Below are 17,507 nucleotides of genomic sequence, written 5' to 3'. Positions count from 1 at the left end.
GTGACTTGGTCAGGTATAAGACAGCATGTGAGGTGAGACAGCTGTGTAATCACTGAAACACAGACAGAGCAACATACAAACACAAACAGACCACCCACTCCAGACCCAGAGCGCCTCTCCACTCTCTGTTCTGAAGCAGTGACCCGCGTCACAGGGTGTAATGTATGTATATGCTGGACGTCATTCGCTCAGCTCCACAATCAGACTCTGAGTGCATCATTAGGCAACGTGCATCAGCCAGACAGGGTGAGTGACTCTCAGGAGTCTGCAGAGAGTGCAGCAGTGATGCCAGGGGTTCATTTAAAGACACTTGAAACTGGGAAAAAAAACAATCTCAGAGGAGATGCCATGTTTATGTGTTGTGCTTCATTTAGCGTCAACAAACTGCAGAAAGTCTAAATGCAACCCATTAAAGATGTTTTCAACGTAGCCATCGCCAGTAAAAAAATGGAATGGATTAGGTTGTGGAAATATTATTAAACTAAAAATCTCTTTAGCACCTTAATGTCTTCTTCTTCTTATTATCTCAAGTAATTGAGGCCAGCTCATTTAGGTTTAACAAACATGTTGCATTAAAACAACCATCAATCCACTCAGTATCAATCACAGAGAAGACACACATACCACCACCTATTCATCTCGCCCGGTGCTCTATTAATGTCAAACTAATTCCACCGAGCGTATCAATCACTCAAGCATTTCTTCCTCCAGTCATTAGCGTGGTAATTGTCCTTGTTTACAGGGAAAGTCAAGGCAGAGGGAGTGGACCAGCCTCTTAGTGTAAACCCCTAATGTTGCACTTTTTAAAACTTATTGCTAATTTGTTTCTTTTATTGGGGACTTTACTTAAGGAGTTGATAGTCAGCAGATTATTATGAGCTACATTACATTAGCTGCACTTGGGTGACTCAGAGGGAGTCAAACCTCTCCAGTGAATTTGTTGCATTTACTGCAGGATAAATGGATATTACTATACCTATTTGTAAGTTATCACCTGAATATGTCAGTAGTTTGCACATGGACTTCATTTAATTTTGTACTTATAAGACATCATACAATATTTATGTGTTCATTCATGTTCACCTGACATTAGTTTAAGTACAACAACAGTGCATTGGCTGTGATTAGGGCACATGTGGACAGGCACATTAAGGACACCTTTAGGGTCCTCTTAGTAAAGGTAAACAATGCAAAGAAAAGTTCATTAAGTGATATTTTTGAGGGTTTCCTAAAAGTCTTCTGGGTAAAAAAACAATAAATGATTAGCTTACCATGAGAGGTCTGTGTGCGAACCAGCTGAAAACTCCAACTCTCTTTATGTCCATCAGCAGCAAAAGGGGGAAAAAAGATGTTGAAGCGTTTGATACTTAATGGCAGTGCTGGTGGTTTCCAGTGAAGGCTGGCGCTGCTGACTGTTCAGTGCAAAGAAGCACCATGAGGTGTTGTTGACTCTAACCTGGTGATAACCACAGACTAAATCCTATTTGGAGCCTTGAAGCACTCTGGCAGACAAAAGCAGGCAGCCAGCTCAGCAGTTAGAGGTAACATTTACTCAGGGGACTGAGAACATACTGAGAATCCCTACAGCTATGCAGCCAGTCTGTCAAACCTGCCTCACCACTGATTTGTCAGGGCTTATAGGCCGAGGACCCCACAAGGACAGAGGCAGTACAGCAGCAACACAAGAAGAAAATCCTTCACCTTAAAACTCTATGTAGCTTTGCACTGTGTTAATGTTGATGTGGGTTGCTCTTTTAATTATGAAAAGTGAAAAAAAGAGTGAAAACAAAAACTTTGCTCTGCAGAAGACATTGTAATGTAGATGTTTACCTGTATTGGAAATCATATTCTTGTTTACATTTTACCCAGATTAGAGCGGAGACACTGTCAAACTAATCAATTAATCACCAGTGTACCTTCTGTCAGCATAATGCTAATGAATGATGAATATTACACCACATTGATACGACTGTGGAGATTAGAATAATTGACAAAGGATTCATTAATATTTATCACAGCTCCACACCTACGTTATGTCTGAAACAGCAAACAGCTCCACAAGACAATAATCAGATAAATATAGTTCTACATTGAATTACTGTGAAACTTTATCACCTTATATTTAAGGACATTACAACTGTCTATTTACAGCTGCCGTCTCCAAGCTTTTTTGTGCACCAGGGTGAATTCAGGACAATTTTTTCACGGACCAGCAGCTGGAGTGTGGGTGTGAGGTGAGGTCACACGCATAACAAAACACAACAAAGTGCACTGTACATAATTTAATTATTACACATAATTATTTTATATTGTGCACTTTCATTTTAGGAGTGTTGGGATTTTCTTTTAAATGCAGCTTTCATTTTAGTGGCAGTTTTTAATCCTTCTGCTCTCTGTCTCATCATTAAGCCTTCTCCAGTGATATTTTTTCGAGTTTTATAGAGGAGTGGACAGAAGTGATTTTTTTTTTTTTGTTTAAAGTAAATACAACGCAGGCTAACGTAAATTTTAAATAAAAATCAATACAAAAGCGGCTGGGTGGTTGTGGGCCCTGATGTTCAGGAAATGACCGAAAAAGTCAGGCGTGCAAGTCCAGAATGTCCAACACTTTTAATACAGAAAATTACAAATACAACACAACACATATTAGTTTACTTTTCTTACACTGTTTCAAAAGAACCTACATAGCGTATGTAAAACATATTACAGTTAAAAACAACTATACACAGGCAAATGTACACAATATAAAACACATATATACACTCTCTTAATATATTATTATATAAAGATTTGTGAGTTTTCTTTAAGCCTCTAAAACTGGAAGCAAGACAGCTTGAAGTGGAGTGTTTCACACAAGATGAGAACTGTTGAGAGAATTATACTGACATTACTTTCATGAATAGGTAGTTTTTATGCACCGTTGTTGGATGCTGTGTACTTAGCACGTTCTCAAATATCGTATCCGAAGAGATTTTTAAAAATACACAAAACTTTCTGTAAACACCTGAAAGTGCCATTGGTCTTGTTTGATTGTACAGGATCTTGAAGTGATCTTTTTGTTTTTCCACATGAAGCCTCTTTCAACGAGAATGGTTTAGATGTTGTACATTTCTCTCACTAAAAAATTACATATTTACAATCAAAACAATTCCATCCTGTTCACCCATCTCGAGGTTAAACTCCTCTCAGAGACAATGTAAACCAAATAACAGTAAGCAAACAAATCAGATCAAACCACACAACTACACAGTTTGTTTCTTCAAAAACATGTGACCCATGTGTGAGGGCACAGAAAAGGCAATCGCAGGAAAAGTTATATTTGAGCATTGTATCCTTCAAATGACAAAACCATTCAATGATAAAAAATTAAACAAATACATGTGAGCTCCACTCACTCATTCCTCAAGATGGTCACGCGTCTACATTCTGTTTGCCTCCATGTTAATCTGTAACAACCCTCTTTTATTTTTATTTCACAGAAGCAAGAGAACGAGGAGTAGGAGTGCCAGCAACGGTCTGTTATCCACCGTGTTTGACGTTCCTCGATTGTAAGGAACAGGAGTCCTGGGGTTCTGTTTCAGTTTGCTGGGTGGCAGCGCTTTTAAATCCTCCAGTGCACTGTAGGCTGCCATTGAAAATTCTGGATCTCCTGTGGTCAGCAAGTCAAAAACACAGGACTGAAAGTAGACGTCCTCCACCTGCAGGGTCTCTCTACATTTGGCCGTAGCTCGCTCCACCGTGTAGACTTGGTGAGGAGGCCGTAGAGGGCCCAGCTCTGTGTTGGTGCCCTGAAGACGGGGCTGCTGGCTCTGACGGCCCAGCCTGTGCTCTTTGATGAGCTCATTGCGTGGACAGCCGTGCAGGCAAAGCTGCAGACCACCACTGTCCTCCGAATAGTCCAGGTTCTCCTCTGGCATTCTGATGGCAAAGGTCAAATAACTGCCTACGCGTCGAATAATAATGGATGTGCCGATGTAGCGAGCCAGGATCTTTACCTGGCGGCCCACTCCGGAGCCACCTCGCTCTGTGATGGACAAGCTGCTGCTCTGCCCGCCGTTGCGAGTCCCATCTTGAAAAGCCAGAGGCAGATCCTCTGTCGTAGCCTGGTACACCTTCTGATCTGTACATCCTTGATAGGACTTGAAGATAACTGTAATCTGTAATGACAAAAAGACAACTTTAGCTTCTTTATTCAATGATCACTATTTAGCAAAAGTGTGTGTGAAAAGATTTCGTGCCATTGATTGGTCTGTGTGTCATACCCATAAATGTAAATCCAATAGATGAGAGCAGTAAGCATTTAAGCCACAAGGTGGCAGCAGAAAACCACTAAAACGCGAGTTTGCTGGCCTAACAGGGTTTTTCCATTGTTGTGATTTCCTCTAGTGTAATGCCATGACAATTAATTAGTAGTTACACAGAACTTCAATTTGTGCCGCTGTTTAACTCTAATTTGTACCTAACCCTAGTTTTAATGCAATAAATTTATTGCAAAGTCTGTAATCAAATATATATACATAAATAACAACAAAGAACTCTTAAACCACAGCCATAACTCTGGTCATGCACCGATCCATGAACTGTGAATCAAACAAACTGTTTGGAAAACCACATTGGTTCACTGTGCATCCCCCATTATTTCCACACTGGAAGTGCAGTATGATCTGTTTCACAGATGAGCTCTGAAAACCTGGGGTCTTTTTGAAAACATCTTGACAAAGCAGCGACTGCGGCTACGTTTACACTTGCAGGAATTTTGTCAGTGACAGATGATTTCCTGTCTTTAGTCTGGCTTTATACAATGAAAGAGTGCTGGTGGATCTGAGTGGACACTGTTGACAGTACACACTCTAAAGATGAGGCTGCACTTGTCTCCAGTATTTCTACAGTTATTTATAGATACAACCTTGTTTAATTTTTTAAACAAATAGAATTTACCAACTGTTCCTGTAAAGGATTCACTCACAACAATAACTAGAGAAGGAAGGTTTGGTCATTTAATTAACTGAAATCCTGCCCCAATGGCCTTTATTTTCCACATTATTACATATTTACACAAGAAGTTTCCCCTGCTAATTATTTGACCAGAGGGGTGAAAAAAACATTCCAAATTGTGGCGGTAGAGGAAAATGTTTGAGTGAGATAATCACTACCATATGACCACCCATGTGTTAAAGGTAGAGCGCTGAAGCATGTCTGTGATTCAACACCGCTGAAGGACTCCCTCCTCTATTTTCCCCTCACAGATCTGACGGAGCTCCAAGACAAGAAGAATGCTGGAGGCTCAAGAGGCACCATGGAACGACGATTAACTTCACATGTTTGATACTTTATGGCTGTGCTCCACTCTGTGAGCTTGCTCCCTAAGCTAGCCTACTCACAATGACCAGTCAAATCACACTTGGTAGAGTCTTGGAATTTTTCCTCATTTGAAAGTATGGATGAGGTCATCCTTCGAAAAAAGGCAAAATTTGCCAAAGGAAAGTCACTCTTTTCTAAAATGTAAAAAAAAGGACCTAAAATAAAGAGACAGATCTTACTTTGCTGGTGGCTGTGGCACTCGAGCCCAGGACAACAGGCACGTTGGTCACCTGCACAGACAGAAAGCGGTTGTCGATCAGAGGCCACGCCCCCTCCACCTTGCAGGTCTGAAACTCATCTCGGAAAGTCCGTAGGTGAGGGTCTCCGAATAATCCACAGTGGGCATATTTCTTTTGCTGACTGGCCGAGCCTGACACTGGGGCTCGCTTCTCATAGTCGCAAAGCTCCGACACAGCTGGCCGGGACGTGCTGGGGACCTTGGCAGATGAAGTGGGCCCAACACTGGAGCAATTGTGTTGAGTGAACAGCTCTTTAATGCGGAAGACTGCTGAATGGTACACCAAGTCTCCCCTGCAACTGCGTGCCTGACGCCGAGTGCACTGAGCGTAGGCCCTCAAAGCAATGCAGTAGTCCACATCATGGGTCACATCTTCCTGTAGACCACTGGAAGGTGAGGTAGAAGCTACGTACTCTGCATTACAGCGCTGAATTCGACACTGCTGGCAGTGAGCTGGGGAAAAAGAAAGAGTTGGAAATCATGTTAAGGGAGTGCCACGTGGTGCATTGTATGTTTTGAACAACTATTATGCTAAAATGACCAATCATAAAAAAAAAGTTACACTAAACACTAGAGCTCAGTTCATTAGAAGGCACAATAAAAACTTTTCCACTATCAAGTTGAACTTTGTCCAGAGAGCTCTTAAACCCCAAAAGCGTTAGCTCCTGAGGCCGCGATCTCATACTGTGATTCAGAGTCAGTCACAATTTTCCTCCAAACTAGCCCTAACAGAAATAGTGTGTTCCCTCACTGTAGGAGGAAACCAACCTCTGATAATTTGCCTGAGGGTGTTGAATGTGGTTTGGCTGTTACTGAGGTAAACTGAAGTCCATTAAGTTACACTCCATGGCGCAGCAGGGCGCAGTGTACCAGGGCAGATCACTTCATAAAGATCACAAGAAGAATATGACAGAGAGAAACTCTTGTTGAGTGACTTGGAGTCCACACTGGAAGCTGGACAATCACAGCATGTCATTTTTGGCAGTACTTGTGCTGTTGTATGTCACTTATGACTTGTCGCTGTCAAGTGAGATATTCCATGTCGGGTAGAACCATTAGACGTCAACTGGACATGAGAGATATTCATCAGTATTGGTGCAGTGTTGCATTACTTTTGGGTAGGACTGACTGGACTGGGTCTCTTTTTCCATTTTAAACAGACAGGGGTTTAACATCTGCCAGGTTCCACATTACATACATCATGTCTACTGAAGACCAGAACCGGTTTCAACAAACTGCTCTTTTATTGCAACAGCAGACATTTCTGTTTACACCATAAAATCTCCTGTTATCACTGACAAAAGTGTATTCAAAACTTATATATATTTGATGCCCATTTGGGGCAAATCTTACTGCCATTGCATCACACAGATCCTGCATCTTCACTCCTTGGAAGACTGGGACAGAATGTTAAAAGTTGAAACCAGAGGCATTTTAATCATTTTTCTAAATTCTACAAGGCTTCCAATCTGCAAGGTCACATAGGTCTGAAAGTTTTTGTTGACACTTAACAATCAGTACTTGTACTGACATCATCGGTTGCACAACTCCTTTTAGGACATTTTTGATTTGGTACTTTATAGACTGATTTTCATTTTGAGGACTATGCACAAGGGCAGAACTATTAGAATTTAATCAGTTACAATCTAGCAAACTACAGATATAACGTTGTGGGAGAGAAAAAAGAGCCACATGTAAAATGTTTTGCTACGTATGGACATGTAACGTATCTTTGTTTTATATAACACCGATTCACAAAGCAAACTTTCCCTCAGGTAACCTTGAAATCTGAATTTTAAAAAAAGAATCATTACTAAATTAGATCGATTTTTCATACAAAGATTTCTTTACATTGGCACATTTGTATTACATGTAGAAATCGGTTTTCACTAAAGTGTTAACAGTGTTTTACTCAAGAAAAGATACATTCCACAGCCAAATACAATGTCGCAACTGATGCATTTCAGGTTTGCCAAAATAATAATTAGATAAATATGTTTTGCGAAATGAAAAGACAAGTTTCAACACACGTTATTCAAACTGGGAAAAAACTTCATTAGCTTTAGTGTTAGTCAAAAGTTTAATTTTTAATTGTTAAAAGTTGAATCCTGGTGTGACAACAGAGGTTTGTTCTCCTTTTTACTGTTGGAGAAAAACATGTATAGTCATAACCATTATAGCTACTAAAGTGCCTAAAAAAACATTATATGGAGAAATAATTCTAAAAACAAATTCATGTTCCCAAAGCCTTAAAAACATGTTTTATGGGTTAGTAAGCTGGGGTCTTGATGCAGACTAAAATATTCACAGGCCAAAAAGTAAGACCCCCATTCATGGCAGCTCACCAAGTTAATAAATGAAGCATGAAGTGGGGGAAAACAATCTTGGCTCCAACTACTCTAGAAAAATACTCAAAACACTCAAAGTGCGTGCAAAGGATACGTATATGAAGTTTACAGAACGAACGATCGTTTGTTGTCCTGTATAATGCATTTGTGTGTTTTTTTTTAAACTTTGGTGTTTTCTTTTCCCGAACCGTTGGTGCCGAAAGCCAGTTGCTAGCGGGCTATGCTAACACTGAGCTAACCCCGAATTTCACAAATTCTTTTTGGGAGAAGCATAAGCAGTGGTTAGAAAAAAACACGTCATTGCTATCGGTGGTTATAACAAAGTGATGTCGTTTTAAGTAAATACTGTTTTCAGTTAAGACTCGTACTAAGTCAACTCGTGCTAGCGGACACGGCGGTGCAACAACGAAGGCAAGCTGGAGGCAGAGCCAGTACGCTGCTACAGCAACAGCACGCACTTTGTCCGCGATGAGGACGACGAACTTCAAAAACAAGTTTGACTTTTCAAAGAAACAAATAAAAGCACAAACGAAAGAAGTCCGGTTAAAAATTTGTAAACATATAGTAGTTTGTGGATGAGTTTTAGGGGGGGAAAGTTAACTTTTTTTCTCAACTCCACCTCCATTCCGGGACAGAACACAGCGCTTGCCTGTAGGAGAGAACGAGTGCTGGAACAGATTGGTGGGTTAACAAACTCTTAACTTACCTGGTCGAAATAACACCGAGAGAAAAACCATCGTCAACGTTACACAGTCCAAAAGCTGCCGCTTAGCCGTGATTTGAGGTCCGCTTCTCCCCATGCCAATCCATTCAGTTAGAATGGAGTTCAACTACTGCTTCTCATCGACGCTGCGGCTGCGGGAAATCACACAAAAATTCGTCTCCTTCCCCAAGTGCTGTCATTCAAAAGGGGCCCCGTCTTCAGGGCGGCTCTACGAGGGAGGGGTCTAAAGTGTAGCTGGGGCCCAGTGATGATGGCTGGCCAATGAAAGACTAATTATTCACTAACCACTTGATATTTACATGTAGTGGCAATTACTTAGGACAAGGACAGTGGACTAAAGAGACTCTATGAGTAAGGCTGGTGGGGATATTAATTTGCCCTGATTAGGATTTTTCTGTTTGTGATTATCCTCAAAACACACATTTGTAGGTCTGCACTATTAGTCTGCCATTCATCGACTGCATTCGGCAATCTAGAAACATGGATGAATGATTTTTGTAGTGATTTTACCAGTCGTAGGACTGCAAACATTATTTGCAGAGCAAATCAATCAGAGCAAACATCCAGTTTTAAAACAAACTTAATGTGAAACCTGTCAAAATCAAGTCTGCAACTGGTTTTGATATAGACACATTTGGGTTTTTTTCCCACCTTAAAACTAAAAAAACATTTTTGAAGGAACTAGATTTCATTCCTTAGACAAGGCAAAGAAGCAGTTTTTAAGTGAAAGGAAGAATTGATCCCTAATGGCACGATGTTTCTGGGGTAACTTAGTAAAAATAAAAACATAGCTTTGCAGCAGGCCTTTTACAGGCATGTGTGCTCCGTGGAAGAGTGTTGCTTTATCTAAGCAGCACTACCAAGTGCTGCAGGGACATCTGTCCTGTGTGACACCCTCCCACCTCACGACAAATGTTTGTGTATTTTCAGCATTAAGCAGGATTTTCTCACCTGTTGTTTTCTCACCTTAACTTACAATAATATGGTTTGAATGACAGCTGCGAGGGCAAACTCATAGATTTTTCTAGAGAATACGACATTGTTTATATATATATAAAAAAACAAATTCTACTTATCTTTCCTTGGAATATATATTGACCTGATCTAACCTGATCTAAACGGCCCTATGTGTTGGAAACTGAAGTGACAAACCCCTTATACATCCACAACAAAGAACACAGAGACCATACATAAAATTACAGGAGCTGAAGGTATTTGGTAAAGAAGAATAGGGTTTTGAACATTACATTTACAAAACATTACATTTGAAACTCGTTCAACAAAGTCATTCTTTTTCCGACTTGTAATCTGATGTGTTTATCTGACAGGAAAGGTCACTGGCTGTTTTGGTTTCTCACAAAAACCCAGAAAATACGTGCACTCTCGCAGCAAATCCCGGTGTCCTATTGATTTTTCCATTACATTTTCAGTTAGCAACTTGTGTGTTACTCTTTTCCTGTCGTTGCCAACTTTCCATCTCTCGCACTCCTTCAGCAGCTCTCTGTCTTTCATTTGCACAGCTGCTGTGAGGCCAGACTATCTGCAAGGCACATGAAGTACGTGGACACACCAGCTCTCAGCCTGACACTGAGTGCTTTTGGTGCCAAATGAGTTTATAAAATTAATGCAGCAGCCAGCTACAAATGAAAACAGTACATGGGAATAGAGGTAAAGAAAAATAATGTTTCAGGTTTTCTTCATTCAGATTCAATGTAAAGGCTTTGTTTGCGTTGCAGCTGTGGTTCTCCTTCAGTCTTCATCTTTGACTTTACCAGAAAAAAACTTAACCAGGCAGTTATTGGATCCCAGGTTTTTGTTACACACATGCAGGCTCCTCCAACCACACAATTGTGTGATTCAGGTGGCCTGTCAGTCATGTAAAAGGTCTTCACAAGCCTACGTTGGTGCACGGTTTATTTATATGTGGGGGAAACCAAGACAGTTCAACCCAAGTGGAACATTTGGATTGTTCTAAACTGAAGCTAAGGGCCTCGGTTACACTGAGTCCACTGTGCCTGCTTCATCTCCCCAGAGAGCTTCACCTTAGTCTGTTTGTTCAGCTAATTATGGAGTCTTGGTTTGGTTTGTTGATGCCTTTCATGGCTTCGTATTATGGTTACATATATATCCCTCCAAACACTTGCATGCATTACATGCATTTCAGGGGTAGTAGTAACTAGCTCTAAGATTGTTAATAAATGATAATTGCATGTCTCACCTGTTATAGTATTTGCCGTCAGCAGTCACTGATGACATCTCCTAAAGAAGGAATACACAAAGTTTAGTTAAAGAACAAAAGCCCAACTTTTAGTTTTAGGGATGAATATAAACACTGCCTACACACGTGTATTACGTAACAAAACTATCACAAAATCAAAGGCATAGCTGAAATCGATAAGGTGCTGTCTGCTAGATGAACTATGGTTTCCCAGTGGGCCGCCAATAATCACTGGAGCAGTTAATTGAACCAGGTGGATGGAGCACAGAGATGAATTCAGCACATGAAAGGTAACTCTGAGGCTGGCCTTCAAGCGTAAGACAGACCTCTATCTTCCTACATTTTCTTACTAGCATATTACATTGCATGGCCCAGCTCATACTGCATGTACACGCCAGCAGCACCGATGGACGCAATACTTCTGGGTAACTTGTTAAAATGAGAAAGAAAAAAAAAACAGAATCATTTGTTTTCATTTAGAAAAATATGTTTTGATGTGTACAAATATTTCTTTTCTAATCTGGCTGTAACACTGAAATAGTCAGATGGACTAAATGTGTTGGTGGACTATTGGATTTGAAACATAAAATCCAGAGGGTGAAGCATGAGAATGAGAAAAAAAAAGTCTTAGAGAACGGGGGGAAGGGAGAAGGAAGGTGGGGGGAGGAGAGGAGCTGAGGGATTGGGTTTCCTCTGACTGTGTGTCTGGGCAGCTCCACATGTTCCTCATTAAAGTCCTCGCACTGTGGGACTAGCTCCATACTGGGATGCTTGTTTTTGTTATTAGGCCTAACGTGTTGTGGTCTGGTGGAAACCTGACAAAGGGGCCAGTTCAGGACCAAACCAAAACCCAAACCAAAAAACAGCTTAGTGGCACACACTTATGGCAAATATGTAGCGAGTTTGAATTAACTTAAAATTTGAAGAATCTCTACGACGCTCATGTATTCTAAATCTGGGTGCCCTGAGCCATACGTCCTGTTTATCTGTTGACGTAAACATTTTGTCAAATTAAAATGCAGCGCAACGGCGTTTACAAAGACGAAGGGGAATGTTTCGGCAAACTGTTGATTTTCTTTTTCATGCTTCTGACTCTTGTTTAATTTCATGCTCATTTGAATTGGTTAACTGAGACGTGTATCGTGTTTCTTTTGGGGACTGATAACATCAGCAATTAAAATCAAAAGACACACAGGCCCTCGCACCACATGGTCGCAACATAACGGACACACTTATTGAATTTTAAACAGGAACCAGAACAAATTGAGTGCTTTTTTTTTTCTTAAATGAAGTGGCCTTAAGAACAGTTGGAACATGTGTGTGTGTGCGTGTGTGTGAGGGAGAGAGAAATACAGAAAGTGAGTGTGTCTGTTTCAGGCCTCTCTGTGTTTGAAGGGATCTGTTATCTAGGTAGAGATAAGGGAACTGTGGTGTGAGTGTATACGGGGCAGCGGTGATACTATCTCTGCTCAAGGATCCCACTTACAGCGGCCTGATTGATAGCTGACAGAACACACGGCGCTGCAGGGATACCTGCTGAGACACACTCCAGTGGGTATCTATGCAGGCATGTGTTTGCTGTGCACCTTTGTCCCTGAACAAACCTAAATTACAGCATCGGAGAGGGGAGTGCACCAGTCGGTGCCTCATACTTCCCGATACTTTATTCCATCCTGAAAAAAAAGACCTTGATTTTTCTAAACCTTTACTATCTAAATGATTCTCTGTCTCTGCTCCTTTCTTTGTGTTGTTTCTAAACAACACCCCCACCAGAACAAACGTTGACGCAGCATCAAGCCCCGTGCTCATGATAGACAGTCAACTGACAGGTAACCCTAGCTGTGGGGTCACAGGATCATTCCAGGTTGACAGGGGATGGTGGGTCAAATAAATGGAGAGCAGCCCACAGAGGGACCTCTGATATCCTCAGCCTAAGAGGAGAGAGTTCAGTGCCATTTGACCTCGGACTTAAATCCTGCCTGTGTATGTGTTTTTAGGGTTAAATCTCTCTCCCCTGTCTTCTTGACTTCTCTAATATTTTCTGTCTCTGACCGAGTTATTTCCAACCAATAAATCAAGTAGCAAAAACAGTTAAACGTAAAGCTTCAGTGAGCAGCCGTGAAGATGATTCCAAGGCATAACCTTGTTTGAACACGCCTCGCCTTTTTCCTTTCCTGACAACACCCACCCCCCCCACGCCCAAAGTTTTCAGTCATCCGCCATCATGCTTGATAGAAATTAGGTACAAATTGCACCGTGACACCTCTTTTGTTTACAGAAGGTCACGTGACGCGGACACCTGAGTCTCACTGGGTTTACTTTAAGAGAATAGATCAATGTTTGACAGTTCTTTATATATCTAAGTATTACATGTTGAATTTGAAGGTGGATGTGTTTGATGTTTGTTCTGTTGTGATCACATTGACGATTATCCCCATGTTGTCATGTTACAGTTTCTTTCTCCTCAGAGCAGAAGACAGATTTTATTATTTTTAGAGTGGACACCCTAATACTGACCTTCTAAACATACAGCAGGTATTTTTATGACTCTCGTGGCGCCCACACAAAGACTGAACCTCCAGATGTATTTGTGATGAAGTCTGTCCCTTGGTTAGTCAGCAACAGTTGGTATTGTTTCTGCTGCGGCCCACCCAGACGACAGCCTTGACCCAGGAATAGCAGGACGGACAATAACTCCTGTGAGTATAAATTTAGCCATTTGATCAACCGAATTTTTAAGCATGAAAGCATTTGGGGAATGCCACCTCCTGTTTGAGTTGGTTTAAGGCAGTGAAACGTGAAAGAACATGGCAGGGGTGAAAATGTCTGCCAATTAAAATGGATTGACTCACTTCTGTTAAGTATACTCAACACAAATTTTTTATTTTTTTTTTTGGTAAGGAAATCTCATCCTCCAGTGCTGGGAAATGGATAGAGTTGTTTTTTTCCCCCATTCCGTTGCCTTTGGGCAAATGGTTCTCACGTTCACACAATTTGTTGCGATTTTTGTCTTCATATTGCATCATACATAACACAGAAGAGAAGAAACACCACCAGGTCTACGATCGTGCTCACGACTTGCTCCTGAAACCTGTATCGATAGTTATCTTTAACGTTTAATTCATAGAAATCATTCAAGATCTGGTTTTGCATATAGAACCTTAAATGTTAGAGAAAATAAAAACCCACTCCGACCCTTATTCTTCAGGTGTGCATCTGTAAATGCTCTGTGTTAGATCAGAAAGGAGGGCAAAAGAAACTTACCTGGTCAGTTTGCCTGTGGGATATTCTGCAGTGTGAACAGGAGATCTGCTCTAACAGGAGTTTGAATTGGCAGATACTGTTAACTCTGGTCCCCTCCACTACTTCAGCTGACCAACAAAGGACTTGGGCAGCTCCAGGGACAGATAGCCATTTGAATGAAGGCACATGACAACAGCTGTCTGTTTCAAGAATCGGCACTTTGATTAGAGCAGGATGGTAGTGAGCGATGTGGCCTAATTCCTACATATCTGGGTAGGGCACTTCTGAGAAGAGAGAAAAAAAAGAGTTGAAAGCAATGAGTGGAAAAAAGACTAAAGCAAAATGACATGCGTGCATATTCAGAAACACGCACAGCCGCGCTTATACTACACTTATGCTACTTATTCACTGGCTTGAAAAGCATGTGTCACACTTGGAAGGCTTCCCATATTCTCCTACAGTTTGCCATGAATACGAGTGCAGCCGACCATTGGCCCCGGCGTAAGCTGAACAGGAGGGCAATAAGAATGGAACGTCCTTCTGTTTTGGTTGTTGATCTTCACTTCCCATCACCCTGGCCCCGCCCCCTGTAGCGTTGAACTTTCTTCAGCAAATCTCAGTGTGTTTGGGCTTTAAATGTTCTGTTGTTTAAACACCCAAAACACCGCTATTTATGGTTGGTAACAATCACCGAAGCACTACAGAGTCACACCACTGAGCTCTTTCATGTGGCGTCACTATTTAAGCTTATGAGCAGAATTCACAAGCAAGAGGGATCATGCCCTATAATGTGTGTTTGGTTATCATTTGGCCGCTGCAAACAGGCTGAGGAGATGTGAGCGTGATTACGCTTCCCAGACTGGCTTAGCGCGCTCGCTCCGGGATATAAGTGTGCAATCCTGGTGATTTATAGACGCGGAATAGTCAGCCACAAGGCCTGGGGCTATTGGAGAGTGAGTGAGAGAGCAAAACAACAGTAGTTAATTGAAGTCTAACAAAATATTCTGCAGGAAATCCATACAGAGTGCTCCGTCAGATCCTTCAGACCCCCTGGTTCTTTCACAGCTGTAGATTGCAACTTGTAAACTCACAAATTCCACATTTACAAAACTGAACGATGGAGAGAGAGAAAAAAGAACAACACTGTCTGCCATAGTTTACTTTTCCTCACTAACAGAGCAGAATGTTTCTGCCGTGCCCATGCAGCATAGAAAATGCATTTTTGCGAGCTCCCTGGGAAATGCGCCTCAGAACAGATGTGTATCTCCAATAAAAGCGATTCCTAATCCTGCGTGCATTTGTCAAGTGAAATTGCAAAATACTTCACCGGCTGCATATGAGTCATCCGGCATTGTTCTTCTGGCCCTGCCTGAGTTGCTGGTGTCCAGTCTTTTTAGGCGAGCAGCTGTTCACACTGACAGCTGCCGTGGCCATCCATTGCAGCTGAGAGGCAATTAAAAATCAAGCCAGTGTAGAATTTAACTTGATCCATTGCTATTTCTACATATAATCCCCTTTTTAGTGCCTCCCCTCTTTCCTACGCACACACACACGCATCCACACACACGCACACACATTTAGGATGTATGTGCGTTTAATGACAAATTCACCTGTGTTTTTTTTGTTGTTTTTTTTAACTTAAAGACAAAAGCCTAAAATTGCAGTGACGTGGCACGGTCAGTACTGAGGCCAGAGCGGAGAGGAGCCATATAATCTCCAAGACTTACTGGTCCACAGATTTTTTCCATATCTCCTTCAGTGGAGGTATGTGGCCACACAAAGTCTGACTGGCGTCACAGTGGCATTCAGCGGAGGGTTAAATCAAGCTGAGGCCATGCCTTGTGCTGATGCATTCTCATGTCCTCCTTACACACACAAGCACATACATTCAGACAAGAGCTCGTATGCAGTTGTGCCTCCAATGACCAAATGGAAGCACGCATGCACGCACACACACACACACACACACACACAGGCACTGACCATGCCTCCAGTTGTTCTTTCCTCTCATGGCACACAGCAGGTGTGAGGTGGAGTGGGTTAGAGCTGGGCTGGGTGGCAGCGGTGCTGCATGATCTGCAGCATTAAGTACAGCTTGTCTATTGTTTCAAATGTGTGTGTATGTGTGTGTGTGTGTGTGTATTTGAAATTGATTTGAAGATTTGATAGGATTAAACGGTTGGTCCTGCGCTGTGCTTGAACACGCTCGCAGGACTCTTTCATCTTGATCACGTGAATGCTACATTCTGATTTGCCATTTTTATTTATGAACTACCAATAGAAATCCTCTTATCTAAGGTCTAAGTCCGGTCTAAGTCTGGGTGTTAGAGCCGTATATATACAGTATATATAAACATATATTATGTTTTGATGCTTGTCCATCTGTATCACCACAAATTTCTCGAAGGGAACTCCAGAGGAATTAATAAAGTTTTATTCATCTATCCATCCATCCATCTATCTATCCATCCATCCATCCATCTATCTATCCATCCATCCATCCATCTATCTATCCATCCATCCATCTATCCATCCATCCATCTATCCATCCATCCATCTATCCATCCATCCATCTATCCATCCATCCATCTATCCATCCATCCATCTATCCATCCATCTATCTATCTATTCTTTTTTTTGTTGCTGTGGATGGCACGAAGAACCCTTTAGGATTACTGTGGCCCAACAGGTCCAGATCAGTGTTCATGACTAATTTCCATATTTCCAAATGATAAAACATTATCCAAAATCTACTTTACAACAGAAGAATGCAATCTTTGTGATCAATTGCTAAATCCACAAATAGAGTCAGGAAGTAATTTTCATATGAACTAGATTTCTGACCTTCTTTGGAAATGTGTTTAATGATTACTGGAATAATGGGCCCATCCTTCCTGTCCTGCTCGCACTCTTCGCTCCCAAATACTTCCTGTTTGCCACATGTGTGCTGTGTGCTGAAACCTCCAGATGGTATTGTACTTTTCTGGTCTTTTCTGTTGCTATTGGATGGAGAAGTTGTCAGTTACAACTACAGACAGAATTATCATGGTTAGACATGTATGTTGGTCAGCTCCTGTACCATACCAGACTGGTACAGACCGTGTACCAAATCAGAATCTCCTGCCTCCTCCTCCTCCTCCATCTCCTCCTGTCCTTATACTCTTTTCTCTTCCTCTGTCTTATCCCCACCTCCTCATCTTCCTCCTGCCCCAGACAGGAGCATTACAGAGTAATAACAGTTGACTAGGAGCACTTTTGTAATTGCCTACGCTCATGTGCTGTGGAAACCCAGGGCAGGGGCCAGCGGCATCAAAGCCTGACTGATCATTCCTCAGACTCCCTCGACTCGGGGGGGGGGGCGCAACCCATCCCCCC

General features: G+C 41.7%; 1 protein-coding gene across 1 annotated transcript in view; it reads right to left on the bottom strand.

Moving 5' to 3' along the window:
• Positions 1-2,594: 2,594 nt before the first annotated feature.
• The window catches only part of rgmd (RGM domain family, member D), a 17,930-nt gene continuing 3,017 nt past the window's right edge, over positions 2,595-17,507 (bottom strand). Inside the window, exons 2-6 of the mRNA XM_008338567.3 lie at positions 14,154-14,416; positions 10,890-10,930; positions 8,654-8,802; positions 5,541-6,052; positions 2,595-4,157 (exon numbers count right to left, since the gene is read on the bottom strand). Coding sequence (XP_008336789.1) covers positions 3,474-4,157; positions 5,541-6,052; positions 8,654-8,747 — 1,290 coding nt within the window. The 5' untranslated portion in view covers positions 8,748-8,802; positions 10,890-10,930; positions 14,154-14,416 and the 3' untranslated portion in view covers positions 2,595-3,473. The remainder of the gene's footprint in view (positions 4,158-5,540; positions 6,053-8,653; positions 8,803-10,889; positions 10,931-14,153; positions 14,417-17,507) is intronic.

This window comes from Cynoglossus semilaevis, chromosome 2 (assembly GCF_000523025.1).
Source record: "Cynoglossus semilaevis isolate Cse_v1.0 chromosome 2, Cse_v1.0, whole genome shotgun sequence".
Taxonomy (NCBI): Eukaryota; Metazoa; Chordata; class Actinopteri; order Pleuronectiformes; family Cynoglossidae; genus Cynoglossus; species Cynoglossus semilaevis.
This window is presented reverse-complemented; position numbering and strand designations above follow the sequence as displayed.